The sequence below is a fragment of the Helianthus annuus genome, chromosome 11 (assembly GCF_002127325.2).
Source record: "Helianthus annuus cultivar XRQ/B chromosome 11, HanXRQr2.0-SUNRISE, whole genome shotgun sequence".
NCBI lineage: Eukaryota > Viridiplantae > Streptophyta > Magnoliopsida > Asterales > Asteraceae > Helianthus > Helianthus annuus.
Window position 1 is genome coordinate 39,340,454 of NC_035443.2, and position 15,303 is coordinate 39,355,756.

Sequence of the window (15,303 nt, forward strand, 5' to 3'; positions counted from 1 at the left end):
CATAAGTAGGTCACCCCTTGCTGCAGGAAAACGTGATAATCCAAAAACTGATTTTTTACGTTTTCACTTATTTATTCTTTTAAAATATATATACTTGCCAAACACTCAAATAGTTGATTATCTGATTATTGTGATATCAAACAACATAATCAAATCCAAACAATGTTGATTATCTGATTATTGTGATATCAAACAACATAATCAAATCCAAACACTATCTTTCTGCAGCACGTTTTGTTACAGCTAATTATCTGATTCTGATTATTCAAAACGCATAATCTATTTTCAAAACTCAACCCCAAACACCCCCTAAGGCTAGGAATTTGTTTCAATTTTAGGTTAATATGATTGCTGTAAATGATGGTGCTCTTCTTTCCAACCATGTCCGTCGAATCCTAAAGAAAAATTTCCATGGAAAGGCTTATTATGCGCATCTATTAGACCTCTTCAACGAGGTATGTTTCCTTGCATATTTATTCTATCCCGCAATTAATTTAGGCCATGTTTGGCTTAGCTTTTCAAAACAACTTATAACTTTTTGGAAAAGTTAATAAGTTCCTCTCACATAACAATTTCATGGCAAATACTTTTTAACTTTTCAAAAAGTCAATAAGCTAACAAGTTATTAAAATAAGCAATCCCAAACACCCCTTTCGTTTCAATAGTTTTAACCACAACCGCTCTTAACTTCTTTTTTAACAGGTAGAGCTTCAAACGATTTATGGACAAATGATTGATGCGACCACTACTACACTTGTTGGAGAGAAAGATCTCTCAAAATATACTTTGTTTCTGTAAGTGAAAATATTAAGGTTTGCGCTAAACTTATACCATACCCTTTATTTTATTTGTTGTACCCTTTTAAAAATTATCAAATCACTAATTAGCATCCCCTTCTTTTTACACTACACATAAAAACCCTTAATTTGATGTTTTCAAAGAGAGTCTGATGTTTTTTTTTTTTTTTTTTTTTGAACGGTCAACAAAACACTTTATTTATTAGCAAGCGGCTACACCAAATGTACATCATACACCAATTATACTACACCAAAGCAAAGATCAAAAACCATTCCAGCTTAGTTACTCACTATTACATTAGCCAAAAACCTCAAATTTCTTCCATTTTTCCGGAGTTAAACCAGCTTCCTTCGAGCGATTTCAAACCCATAAATAGCTCATATTTTTTATTTCCTCCAATATACTCGTAACTGTCGGACATATGCCATTGAAAATCAAATTATTTTGTGCCGACCATAAGCTCCACACCGTAACGTGAACGATAGCATTTAATGCCTTCATCTTTTTCCTGGATCCTGAACCATACAAGTGCAGCTCCAAAATGTCTTTTAAACTGAATGCATAAAACTGTGGAATTTTGCACCACTGAGAAACAAGAGACCAAATTGATTGAGCAAAAAAAACAAGACACAAACAAGTGATCACTTGTCTCAGTATAATCTCAACATAGTGCACACATAACCGAGTTTACTTGGATGTTTCTGGCCTGTAGAGCTGCCCTGGTAGGTAACCTTTCCTTCTCCGCTCGCCACGAGACAAAACCCACTTTTTTTGGGACCCAACTATTCCAAATAAAACTGAAACTGGGCTCCAACCTATTATACTCGCTGAGAACTTCTTTAATGCTCCTAACCGTGAAATCAGCCGATTGGTTTAACCCCATGTTACACAGTCTAAATTAGACGAAAACGATACGGATGATAGAAAGCCCAACAAACTCGAAAATTCCCCTGCTTCTTGTCCTTGCTGAATCTGTCTGGCCCAATCCCAACTCAGTTGTCCAGATCCTCCAACCCACAATAGCCGCTCCGAAACTTTACATACTTTATTTTTTTCAATACCAAATAAACCGGGTAACCTCACATACAATAGTTCATTTCCAAGCCATAAGTCAAGCCAGAATATTGTATTATCACCGTTACCCACCGAGACCCGAGTAACCTTATGAAGCTCGATTCCTTTACGACTTAGTTGTTGTTGGATATTAATAATATGTTTCCATTGTCCCGGAATAGACATCTTTGCTGGAATCGCCGACCAAGACCTTGAATTGTGGTGTGTAGCCCAAATGACTCTCCTCCAGAGGCCTTTTTCCTGTACTTTAAATCTTCACCACCATTTTGCCAACATGGCTAAATTTGCGTCCATAATGATCCAAACCCAAGCCCGCCATATTTAATTGGAGCAATAACTTTATCCCATGCAATCCAATTCATTTTTGCTTTTTCCTCAGATCCACCCCAGAAAAAAAAACTCTTCTCAATCTATCTAGACTTTCAATAACTTGAACCGGAGCTTTATATAATGAGAAAAAGTATGTTGGAAGAGCATTAAGAACTGCTTTCAGCAAAGAGAGTCTGATGTAACCCTTCTTTTTACTCTACAAGACAAAAGCCCTTAATTTGATGTTTTCAAAGAGAATATGATGTAATACTTAGGGGGCGAAAAGCTACATTTAGCCACCAACCTTAATATTAATTATTAGATGATTTAATGCAACCGGTTCCTACATTTTTAATCTAATTTTAAACCTCATATTTTCTACGTCTCTATTAGACCATGTGTAGTGGGGCATTATGGGGCATTATAGGGCAAAAAAAACGCCCCCTTCTCCATTACATAGGGCATTATAGGGCATTATAGGGCAAAGAAAAATGGGTTTGGCGTTTTAATGAAAACGCCTAAATGAATTGTGGAAGGTTTGAATGGGTTTGACTAGCCAATGAGAAAATAGTTTTTTTTTTTTTTTTTTTTGTTTAATGATTGGTAGGGCATTATAGGGCATTATGCCCACTACACCACTTTTGTTATAATGCCCAAGTGTGACTAGGATGCCACATGTCATATAATGCCCCATGGTGGGGGCATTATAAATTGTTACCACTACACATGGTCTTATTGATGTTTCCCAAGCATATTCACCTTTATATTTTTTTTCTCTCGTAGTTGTGTAGAAAGCAACACATTAGCTGTTTTCCTGTTCACTTCATAATGTTAATCCATTTAAGTTTCCCAAACATGTTCACCTTTATGTTTTTCTCTCGTAGTTGTGTAGAAAACAACACCCTTTACTGTTTTCCTGTTCAATTCATAATGTTACTCAATCCATAGAACATATTTTTTTGCATCTACCAAAGTACACAATGCCATATATATCATCTTGCAGTAAATGGCGGATTCTTCAGTACAAAAGTTCTTATTATTCATTTTACCTTCCAGTAAGTAGATTTTGTTTCTACTGCATTATATTTAAGTTTTTTTTTCATTTTGTACTTTTGATTCATGGCATTTGTGTTTTACTTAAAAAATACTATTGGATAATAAAACTTTGTCATATATTCTTTGCTTTAAGGTTGCATGTGCCCTCCTTTTGTTGGGAGAAAATCCGGATGATTATGTTCAAATGAAAGACATCCTTGTTGAAATGGGTATATATTATCAAATCCAGGTAAATATGTTGTATTATTATCTTGACACACTGATATGATCCGTACTTATATGTAGGCCTCCATTTCTTTCATTTATGATGTACGTGGAACATGGTTTGAACCCACCACATTATATTTACATTCATGTTGAACTTGAGTAACTATTATGTGTATAAACACCTTTGAGTAACGTTTCAAGTGGTTGTCGGCTTAAACTCCAACTAGGGACAAAGGTTTAATATATTTGGTTCCAATGAATAATAATTTATATAAACGCCTTTGAATATTATTACATGTAGAATGATTATCTAGACACTTTTGGTGACCATAACACGGTTGGAAAGGTTAGTCCTCCTCAAGGAGTCCTCATTATTTATTTTAGCTGGTATGCCTTGTTAGAAACAACAATCTAAGCAAGATCTTTCCCATTGTATCAGATTGGAACTGATATTGAAGAACGCAAGTGTTCGTGGTTGGTTGCTAAAGCACTCGAACTCGCTAGTGAGGAACAAAAGCAAATTCTATACGTAAGCGTAAATCATCATTTTGTCGCTTCTCATATATGAACTCTCTCGTCCCCGAACTTTTCATTCAGTAGTGTCATATAGGTAGTTTTCTTATAAGAATTTTTGGGTGCATACATTTTCGACCCCCGTCATTCGGGTCAAGCTTCGCCACTGCTCTCGTCTAAATATGTGGTATATATTATAAAAACTTATAGGAAAACTATGGGAAAAAGGACCAAGCCTGTGTAGAAAAAGTCAAGGAACTATATCATACTCTTAACCTTCAGGTTTCTTATTACTTGATTTCCTATATATTATAATTGGAACAATATATGCTTCATTTCTTACTTTATTTGATGGATATTTTGTAGGGCGTGTATGAAGAATATGAGAAAATGACCCATGAGGAGTTCATGAAGTTAATTGAATCTCACCCAAGCAATGTATACAAGCAGTGTTGAAAACTTTCATGGGAAAGATATTAAAAGTAGGTCCACAACTATTTATAAGATGTCATTTTTTTTTTTTGCATTCAACCCTGTGTTTCCTCTAAAATCTTCCGTGTGAATTAATTATAATTATAATAATATGAATAAGTATTTTGTATCTAAACAATTACATGAATGATGGACATATTGGTTGTTTGTGTTTTGAAGTTTATAAATAATAGGTTTCAAGCTAAATTTAAAATTTCAAGGAAATAATGAAGAAATATTATTCTTTTGTCTGATGGGTATGGGTTGGTTTTGACGTGTGTTTCAGGTCATGGAGTTTGGTATGTTCTTGTTTTGGGTAGGTTTTTTTTTTTTTTTTTTTTTTTTTTTTTTTTTTTTTTTTTGTAATATATGGGTCTATTTTTAATTTAGAGTAAATTGTCATTTTAGTCCCTGTGGTTTGGGTCATTTTGCGAGTTTAGTCCAATAGTTTCATTTTTAACATTTGGATCCAAAAAGGTTTCATCGTTGCCATTTTGGTCCAACTGACTTAACTCCATCCATATCTGTTAAAGCTACCAAGGGCATTTTTGGCAATTAAGAAAAAAGGGTTAATAAAAAGAAAAATGAAATGACAAAAATGCCCTTGGCAGATTTAACAGATATGGATGGAGTGAAGTCAGTTGGACCAAAATGGCAACGATGAAACATTTTTGGATCCAGATGTTAAAAATGAAACCTTTGGACTAAACTGGCAAATTGACCCAAACCACAGGGACTAACACTTTGTTTTGTGTTTTTAATCCATTGCGTTTTTGAAAAAAAGACACTTTCTTTTGTGTTTTTTGTCCACTGCGTTTTAGAAAGAACACTCTCTTTTGTATTTTAAGTCTATTGTGTTTTAGAAAAAACTCATTTTTGTGTGTTTTTGTCCATTGCGTTTTAGAAAAAAAAATCATTTTTTTTTGTGTTTTTTGTCCAATGCGTTTTAAAAAGAACATTTTTTTTTTGTTTTTATGCCATTGCGTTTAAAAAAAAGACATTTCTTTGTATTTTCTGGGCATTCCGTTTTAGAAATAAGATATTTGTTTGTGTTTTTTAGGCCATTGCGTTTTAGAAAAAAGACATTTATTTGTGTTTTTAGTCCATTGCATTTTACAAAAAAAAAAAAAAGACATTTATTTGTGTTTCTCAGCCATTGCGTTTAAGAAATAACACATTTCTTTTGTGTTTTTTTGTCCATTGCGTTTTAGAAAAAAAATCATTTTTTAAGCTTTTTGTCCATTGCGTTTTACGCAACTGGGTTTTCTAATTTTTTTTCGAAACTATAGCAATAGTGTACTCGTTTTAAAGATAAAAAAAACACTCGTTTTTTGTGGAATTTTTATAGAAAAAATAATGTCGTATGAAAGAGTTATTAACGTTTAAAAATGGGATGGGGGATTGTAGGAGAGAGAAACCATTGACTTGGATCGACTATAATGCCCTTAGACAAATCCACGCGTCTTTTTTTTTTCAACAATTGCACTCATTTAAACTTAGCCCTTGGTGAATAAATAGATGGTCAAGATTGCTTCATATTATTTCTACCCAAATAAACTTCTTAGTATATTCTGACTCGTCATATCTATTATCTATTATCATATATTTTCAATTAGTATAGGAAGACGCCATAATATATAAATATGTAAAATAAATTCCATATAAGAGAGATATATCGTAACTTATATCTTTAAAATTAATATAGAAAGATATTAGATTAAATTATATACTATTAATAATATTATTAATATTATTAAGTTGAAGGAGAAAAAACCATATAATATTAATTGGAGTCTTTTATTATATGTTAGATTATTACAATTTATTATAATTGCATTTTTCCATTCTTAGAAACCAGAAATTGTAATTATTATATATAGCTTTTTTTATATGGTCGACTAATAATACATCATGCATGATATATCAAGGGGTTTTCATTAATCTCTATAATATATAAGCATTAAAGTTCTTAGTTTCATTTTTTCCCTCATATTCATCTTTGCCGCTATATCTACTTGATCTTAGTTGGTTATTGATATCTTCCTTACTGTAACGCTTACGGACCGACTTTCTTTCTCTTATTATCCCTCTAGTCCCACATGTACTTGGGAACAACCTCGTGGGGTTGTTAAAGGTGTGATGACCCGGCTGGGTGCAGTAGACTTTTGATGTTGGATTATGCACCTACAAGGACAAATGAGCAACTAAAGTAATTTTGGGTTGTCCTTTCTTGTACACCGCTAACGCCCAAATCAACTGTAGAGATGGGTAAATCACTAATGAGTTCTGAAAATCTTAAGTTAATTTTTAATGTTTATTCAAATCTATTACTTACGAAATTCTTCATGATAATTTGTATGAAGCAGTTGCTACTAACAAGGAAAAGCAGGTAAACCACATGATGGTGGAAACGCATGGGAAGATGAGGCCAAGATTGAGCCTAAATAGTATGGAGCTGCAAAATTTCCGGACTATTAGAAGCAAATTGATTTAGAAAAGTCTGGAGGTAAGGCAGTGTTTGAACCACCTTGAAGGTTGTAGGAATGATATGGCTGAAGATCTAAAACTTAGCACTCTTAGGAGGCAGCCTAAGGTTTGTTCGTTTTGTTTTGTTTTCCGTGTTAGTTTATTTCTTTTTGTTTTGTATCAAATCGTGCAATCTTTCAAGTGTGGGGAAGTCCGGGGAGGTTTGGTTAAGCTTTGGTGCAATTGAGGGCAATGCACATTCGTTTGGGGGTAAGGAGGTGAAACAGGATAGAATGGAAAAAAAATTTCTAAGATATGGATCTATGGAAAAAAATTTTCTAAGATATGGATCTAAAAAAAATTAACAAAAATTCTGGAAAATTGGTTCCCCCGCGCCATGCAGGGGATTTTCTGATTGTTGTCACGTGTCGCTAGAGAATCCAGGTCAACACCTGGTCAACATTTACACCCCCGCGCTACGCGGAGGGTTTTCAGAGTTTTGTCGCGTCGCGCGACGGATACGTCAGTCAAAAATTATTATTTTTTAACGCGCAACCCTTTTTTATGTCATCCAAACCTGATTTTCGCTCGTTTATCTTCGTTTATTGATTTATATTAACCTGTTTGGGAGCTTGTGTGTCTTATAGTGCAGGTTTCGATCACTTTGTCCATACTCAATCTTCACTTGGACGAAAGTGATTCGAATTATTTGAAGAATAGCATCCCATGTTGAATGCAGCCGCGAAAGAAATGCTATACGGTTGTTATGAAACAAGGCTCAGAAGATCAACCGTTTAAAAATCAGGGGAGTCTGTTCCATTTATATCTGTGTTTTGATTTATATTTTTAGTGATTCGTGAGTTTTGCTCTCCAATGAGGACAATGAAGGAAATAAGTGTGGGGAGGGAGACTAGCGTTTAGTTGTGTCGTAATTAGTGTTAGTGTCGTGTCATTTGTTAAAATAATAATATAAAAAAATTTGAAAAAAAATCAAAAATCATAAAAAATGAAAAAAATAGAAAATGTTTCGAGAAAGTTTTTGCAATAAAATGGAAGATGATAGGTATAATCAGTTCTTGGCGTTTGATTATTATATATATGAGATAATAAATGGTCAGTTGACGAGTTCCTTAGGAATGATATAATATATTTAAATACTAGGAGTCTTGTGGGTTCTCGCCTTAGGAGCTATAGCAAGACTGAAACTGTGGAGAGTATAAGGGGTACCATTATAAGTAAAAAGCTTATAAGCATTCTGGTTAAAATGGCACATATGTTTCTTTTTATGAAAATAAATCCGAAAATGCGCCCGAAAAAAACATTCCATCAATTCATTTGAGCTACATGTTTGGAAAAAAAAGAAAAGAAAAAAACAAAGCTTATGGTATTAACCACTAGGATGGTGACTCGGGTTGGGTATACCCGCTAGGTGGAGTTAGAAAAATATGTGAAGTTTATGGCATTAACCACCGGGATGGTGACTCGGGTGGGGTATGTCCGCTGAACCGATCATAAGCAAAACATGTAAAGCTCGCAACATCATCCATTATTTATCAAAAGTTTAATCGTAATAGAATAAAGGTTTTTTTATATAAGATGGTAATCTTATAAGCTTGAAGTGGGATTAGGTCGCGTTGTAGTCTTTTGAGTGTAAGACCCATAGATAACTATAATCACTTGAACTTAATGAATCATGAATAAGGGCTCGGAAGCTGGTGGTTGGGTTTAGGTGGATCTTATACCTGCAATCTTGGTTAATGTGTGATTTGATTTGTTAATAAATTAATTGAATATCTGTTTGGTATGAGGTAATGGAATAGATGAGAGAATGGAATGGACGAGGTAATGGAATGGACAACGGAATGAAATGAATCATTCCATTCCATTGTGATGTTTGCTTACTCATATGTGAATAGAATGAACCATCACTTTGTACAATTTGATAAACAAAAAAAAATGAAGTAACGAAACACAACTGTATTAAAAACGACAAAAATATAATTGCCTCAATAATAATAATAATAATAATACTAATAATAATAATAATAGATTTTAGATATATATTAATATTAGTATGAATATTAATAAATATAAATACAAATAAAAGTATAAGTATCAATATAATAATAATAATAATAATTTGAATTTTCAAAGTCTTTATTTATGAACTTTGACCTTACATAATTTTGTTTGTGTTAGATAATACTTGATGAAAGTTATATGATTTGAGTGTGTTTTACAAGTGTTTTTATCGGGTTAATTTTCATCAAGTTTTATATAACACAAAAAATATATGATTAAAGTCAAAGTTTATAAATAAAGACTTTCAAAATTCAAAATAAGACACATTTAATGGGACGGAGGTAGTAATAATAATAATAATAATAATAATAATAATAATAATAATAATAAAAACATATTTCTTTCCATTCCTTGAAGGAATGGAAAAAAAACACCTACATACCAAGTAATGGAAATTATTATATTTGGAAAGAGTTACATTCCTTTGGAGTGCTCCATTCCATTAAAACATTATAACCAAACATGTTTCTTTTCATTCCATCAGAATGATCCATTCCATTCCACCTTTCATTCCTTCGTACCAAACGCTACCTAAGTGCCAATGTTTCTGATTGTGATTCCACTGTAGAGAATTTTTTCGGGACGAAAAAAGATAAGTGTGGGGATGTGATGTCAGGTTAAAATAAGTGTATTTTATATTAATTTGTGTTGGTTTTTAGCGTGTTAGATATGTTAATTAGTAATTGTTAGATATTTACGGTGTATTGGTGTTTTTGATATAACATGTATTAAAAAGGGCTTAACGAGAGAGAACGAGCGAAGAGAGAGTTTGACGGGTCAATGCAAGACTTGTTACAAGAAAAAGTCAACTTGGACACCTCCTGCGACACGCGGCAACATTGTGTTTCTTGTCCACGACTCTCCTGGCCAATCAAAGTCATGTCGGTCAAATTCAAGTTGTGTCGGTTAAATGGGTGACCCCTGCGACACGCGCGGGGGGGGGGGGGGTGGGGGGTTGGTGACATCTCCATGACGCGCGGCCCGGGTCAACGCGGGATTTCTTATTTAATGGCCCAGATTCGCAAATTAGGTCACCACTTTTCATTATTCATTCAGCAGTCGTCTGATACGAAGTCAAGGACGGGTTTGGCACTATTTCTTCATCTTCAAAGCTATTCATGATGTCTAATCAACTCAGGATTATCACTAAAGCTGTGAAGACTACTATGCGTTGCTAAGCACTCGGTGACTTCCGCCTGGATGAACATTAGTTCTTTTTGACATAACTATCTTGTTTCTGATTCTTGTAAACTGGTAAATCTTGACAACTTGTGTTGATTTCTTGGTAAACGTTGATTGTGTTTGAATTATTTATCGTTTATTAAGTGTATTGGCAACTTTCTTGCGTTGTTACCGGGTTAATAGATTGGTGGGTAGTTGATACAGTTAAACGGGTTGTTAGGTTGCATGATGAATAATAAAAACTATCCTTAACAATTATCAAAGTCATTAATTCCAAGGCCATTCCTATGTGATATTTTGAATCAGTAAACGGATCTTTATGTTAAAATGGGTATTTGGGATTCCGGATGCCGGTTACTTTTTCTCCTTCTGATAACACTTTTCGTGACAAATTGTTTTTTCTTTTAAATAAAACAAATAAACCCCAAATTAGATAGTTTCGTTTAATTAAAATCTTTTACACTAACCACAAATTCCCTGTGGATACGATACCCTAGTTACGCTATCTACGTAGTTTAATTAGTTTTTTTTATTGACCCTTACGACAGTCATCATCGGTTAAACAATCCCCTTAGGCTTGGTTTGGTAGATTTACTATTGCAATGAAGAAGTATGGGTTTAAACAAAGCAACTCCGACCACACTCTATTCCTAAAGAAAAGAGGAAGTCTCGTCCTGTGTGATTATTTATGTGGATGATATGATAATCACAGGTAATAACCATAAGGAACTGTCACGACTAAAGGAGAATCTCTTCACAAAATTCGAAATGAAAGATCTGGGAAGGCTTAAGTACTCTCTTGGGATAGAGGTTCTGAGATCAAAACAGAGAATCTTCATCTGCCAAAAAAGTATATCCTTGATTTGTTAGTTGAGACGGGAATGATCGATTGTAAACCAGTTGATACTCTGATAACTGTCAACCACAAATTACACATGGAGGAAGGTGCAAAGATAGTAGATAAAGAAAGGTATCAACGTATGGTGGGGAAACTAATTTATCTTTCTCATACCAGACCCGATATAGCTTATGCGGTGGGAGTGGTGAGTAAGCTCACGCGTCATCCTCAGGAAAGTCACATGGAAGCAGTATGGAGAATCATCAGGTATCTCAAAGGAACAACTGATCTTGAACATCTTTTCTTTAACCTCGACAGGAAATGAAGGAGCTTTCACAAAAACAGGCCATGATGGGTAGATACCATCCACAAGAATAAAGCATCGTCTATAATATCTTCCGTTAACAAAAAAATGGACAGAAGGGTGCGGTACCATCTGTTACGCTTTGAAGCAACGGTGATGTGTACAAAACATTGAAGTCGTTGTTTGAACCAGGAACACCAAAATATGAATGCCAAAACCATAAATCATTCGACATGGTTGGTCTTTTGATGTCACCCCTAACATAAGCCCTCACAACTCTCTTAGACAATTTCTCCATTTGATATGTGTACAATTGATGCTACCGAGCATCCCTGGAAAATGCCATCTAGCCTCATGTGTGGCGTAAATACGTGCAATGTCGTGTCTTGTTGGTTTACGTAGAAACTTTTTCGCATATAATTTAATGATCGCGTTACAAAAGAATTGCAAACATTCACGTGAAGTTTTGTCCGACATAGCTAAGTATTCATCGTATTGATACGGAGGGTTACCTGTCGCTAGTTGGCGAATGGTGGATGTGCATTTTTGTATCGGCATGAAACTTCGTTTGCCCCTCCCGTCGTAACGTTCTTGAAACCATTCTTCTCTTGCTTCGATGTCTCCAACAATCTTTAAAAATAAATCTTTTGGTAAACGAAACCGATCTCTAAACGTTTTGGCATTGTAGACCGGATTCTCCACAAAATAATCCTTCATTTAACACTTCGTTGGCATGTATACGATCACAATCCACCATTTTCTTCTTTGGGCGGCTCGAACCTTCAAGTTCGTTATACACCTTCTCCAAAAATTCAAGCGTGTCATTGTCGGAAGACGTATCGCTATCGGTGTCTATCAGAAACGAATCCGTTGGAAATTCCATTTTTAAAACTATGCAAGATAGTTTTTTTGTAGGTGAAAAGGATTGTATTTTTTAAAAGTTTGAAGATTGAATGTATATAAAAAATTGGACAGAAGGTTTTTTTTATAAACTCCTCCTTTTTCAACGGTCATATAACGCGTGTTCATGGCCACGTGTTTTCTTTTCCACGCGTGAGAAACTCCGGCAGCGGCGGTGTTCCACAGTCCACAACGCGTGGATGCTGCTTCATCACGTGGCGCCCCGGGTTCTCTAAGAATGAAGAAAGTTATAATATAACGAATGTACGCTATATCCCATCCCTTAATCAAATATCTTTAGTCTAAAAAAATCATATTCCAAGGGTATGAAGCTCCTTTCAATGACAACATTTGCTTCGTTAAAAAAATACTAGAAGGATGCTTGCACGATGCAACGTAAAACATAGGTACTGTCAGAATATGTATGGTTTGGTTGGTTCGGTTATTATCCTTAACTGAAGCCAAAGTCACCGGTTAGTCTATTTTTGTTAATCAATTGGTTTTCGGTTAATAAGTTCTATTTATTCGGTTAGATTGATGATTTTTTTCAATTTGTTTAATTTTGGTTAACGGCCAGAACCAAACTTGTCTAAAAGCTTTGCTTAGAAATACATGAAATTGAGGAAAAATACATGAAATGAAGGTATAAAATATGAAATAAATAAACAAAAAAGTATAAAAGATGGAAATATATGAATGTATGAATGGTATAATTTGGTTCATTTTGGTTAAACGATGGTACGAACAAACCGGTAACCAGTTTTTCGTTAGTTCGGTTTTCTATTAATTGCTTTTCGATTAATTCAAGTTTTGGTTGTAGTCAGTTCTATTTTAGGTTTAGTTTTGGTTAAAATTTAGTTATTGTTTACCCTAAGACAATGTTAATCACGCAACATGTATCAATGTTTTATTAAAAAAAAACTATAGTAATACTATATTCAAATTAAAAAGAATAAAATGTTCGCTTTTATGGTGTAATTTAAAAAAAAATTAACTACATAAAAGTTATAACTATTTAAATAACCTGAGGTAGCTAGTCTTTTATAAAGGAATAAAGTGTAACTACTAAATAGTTATCCATAATTTAATTAAAAGTAAAGGAATTAAAGTGGGTAATTAAGATTGGAATTAAAATTTGTAATTAAAATAAGAGCATTAAAGTGTACCTTAGGTGTTAAATTAAATAAAAAAAATCTTTAACTTTTTAAGTATCATTAAACACCCCTCCTAAATGTATCATAATATGGTATACATGTTTTTTTAATGAACAAAACGAGAATACGGAAGTAGAATTTGCAGATAGGGCTACAAACAAACCGAATAAGAATGAACAAGACTTTTATTATCAACAGAACCAAAGGAAATTACGCATTTATCTACGTAATGAAGCATATATAGATGTATAATAGGTTTGTAACAAGCCCGCGCTTCGTGGTGGGCATCGTGTTTTTTTTGGCATTCCTCTACACAATGCAAATGTAATTTAGTCGTTACATGTAGTAAAGTTGATCGGTATCGTTCTAGTTTGTCACATTATCGCCATAGGATGAAAGGGAAAAAATGGTTAAAAAGTCGATTTCAAAAAAAGTTTATATCAAAAGATAAACAAACATCGACACTTCATAACGTGATGCTTGGAATTCTACAGAACAGCCTATATTAAAAAAAATAAATAGTATTAAATTGGTTTTAGAAATAATATATTAAACTAAAAAAAAAAGCAAAGCAGCATCGAAATAATGACCAAGCTTAGATTTTGTCACACCCCGATTTCCACGTGTCTCACAGGTGGGCCCGGTGGGGGATTACCGTGACGTAGTTGGCAACAATATAGTCAAACCACACAATTATATGAATGCACAGCGGAAGCATAAAGATAAATATAATTCAACCTTTTGAATGTAATATCAAGTGTATTACAGAAGTCGAATTGTATACACAGGGGATCATAAATAAAATAAAGTATTGTTCAGTCAGATACAGCATCAAGTTTGCGAGACTATTCGTGATGCTAGGAAGCTATTACCAGCCAAATTTCGTGTAGTACCTGCACTTAATCTTTTGGGGAAAATACGTCAGTTTACACTGGTAAATACGTTCAACTGACACATTTGAAAATGTTTATTAAAATTGATTTGAATGCACGAGGCACAAACTCTTTTATAACTTGGGAAAATTATTAAAATCTTGTGAACGAATTACATGTCCTTTTATGCGTTCAGTAGCCCGGATCCTGTCCGGGTTAAAGATTAATAGACACACCACATTGCGTAAAACCGTAGTGTAAAAACCAACGGCTACGTCTTTTAATAATAATAATGTCGACATAATATACCGGGTGTACGCCTACACCGGGATGTCGAGGTCGTGGCCATTTCGTAAAATGATGCCAAGGATATCCGGGACAACGGTCATTAACCCCCCAAAGGCTTTTAAGTAACAAGACTGTTTAAATGAGCCGATCAAATTATTCAATTAACCACCTAAGCGATGGAAGATATGATGCTCAATCAAGCGGTATTAATATACCGTATCCCAAGCCCGTATAAGGGAAAATAAGTTAAAGTATTTACCTTTGCAAGTATATTCCTTAATGGATTACGTCACAGATAGCTTTTACTGGGGCTCCTATTCTGGAACAAAGGTTTTAATTAACCTATTAGAATCCTAACGGATCTTTATATTGGCCGAAGCCTAGACCGGTTGGTTCCGAAATATAAATATGGTTTAATCGCGCGAAAAGGCGAAAACCGAGAATGGAGTGTGATTCTGACCCAACAAGTTCAGAGACTTGTCTTATATGGGTTTAAGGTTCACACTCTGGATTTTGGGGTCATAATGATATAATTTGACCCATATCGGCTAATTTACGAAAACTAGTTTCATAAGCCGAACCGTGCGCGCATTAGGCGAAACGGTTAGCCATGAGAGTCCTACGCTTATTTCCTAAGTCAATATGCCTTAAAGAGGTTGTGGTATCAGTAGGATACCTTCCGGGATGCCCGTAACGAGTTTTAGTTAATATATCGCCCCGTAGGGGTTTTTCGGTCATTTTAAAGACTTTTAAAGAGTTTTTCGAGTTCTACAGGAAATCTGAGTTTCC

The 15,303-nt window shown here is 34.3% G+C and overlaps 1 protein-coding gene across 1 annotated transcript; it reads left to right on the forward strand.

The window, feature by feature from the left end:
* The first annotated feature begins 344 nt into the window (after positions 1-344).
* On the forward strand, positions 345-4,456 carry LOC110890055 (farnesyl diphosphate synthase 2). The gene is made up of 8 exons (XM_022137622.2): positions 345-455; positions 703-794; positions 3,185-3,236; positions 3,371-3,466; positions 3,746-3,790; positions 3,884-3,973; positions 4,168-4,239; positions 4,324-4,456. The coding sequence occupies exons 1-8, from the start codon at positions 345-347 to the stop codon at positions 4,411-4,413; spliced, it is 648 nt and encodes a 215-aa protein (XP_021993314.1). The 3' UTR covers positions 4,414-4,456.
* Positions 4,457-15,303: the final 10,847 nt, after the last annotated feature.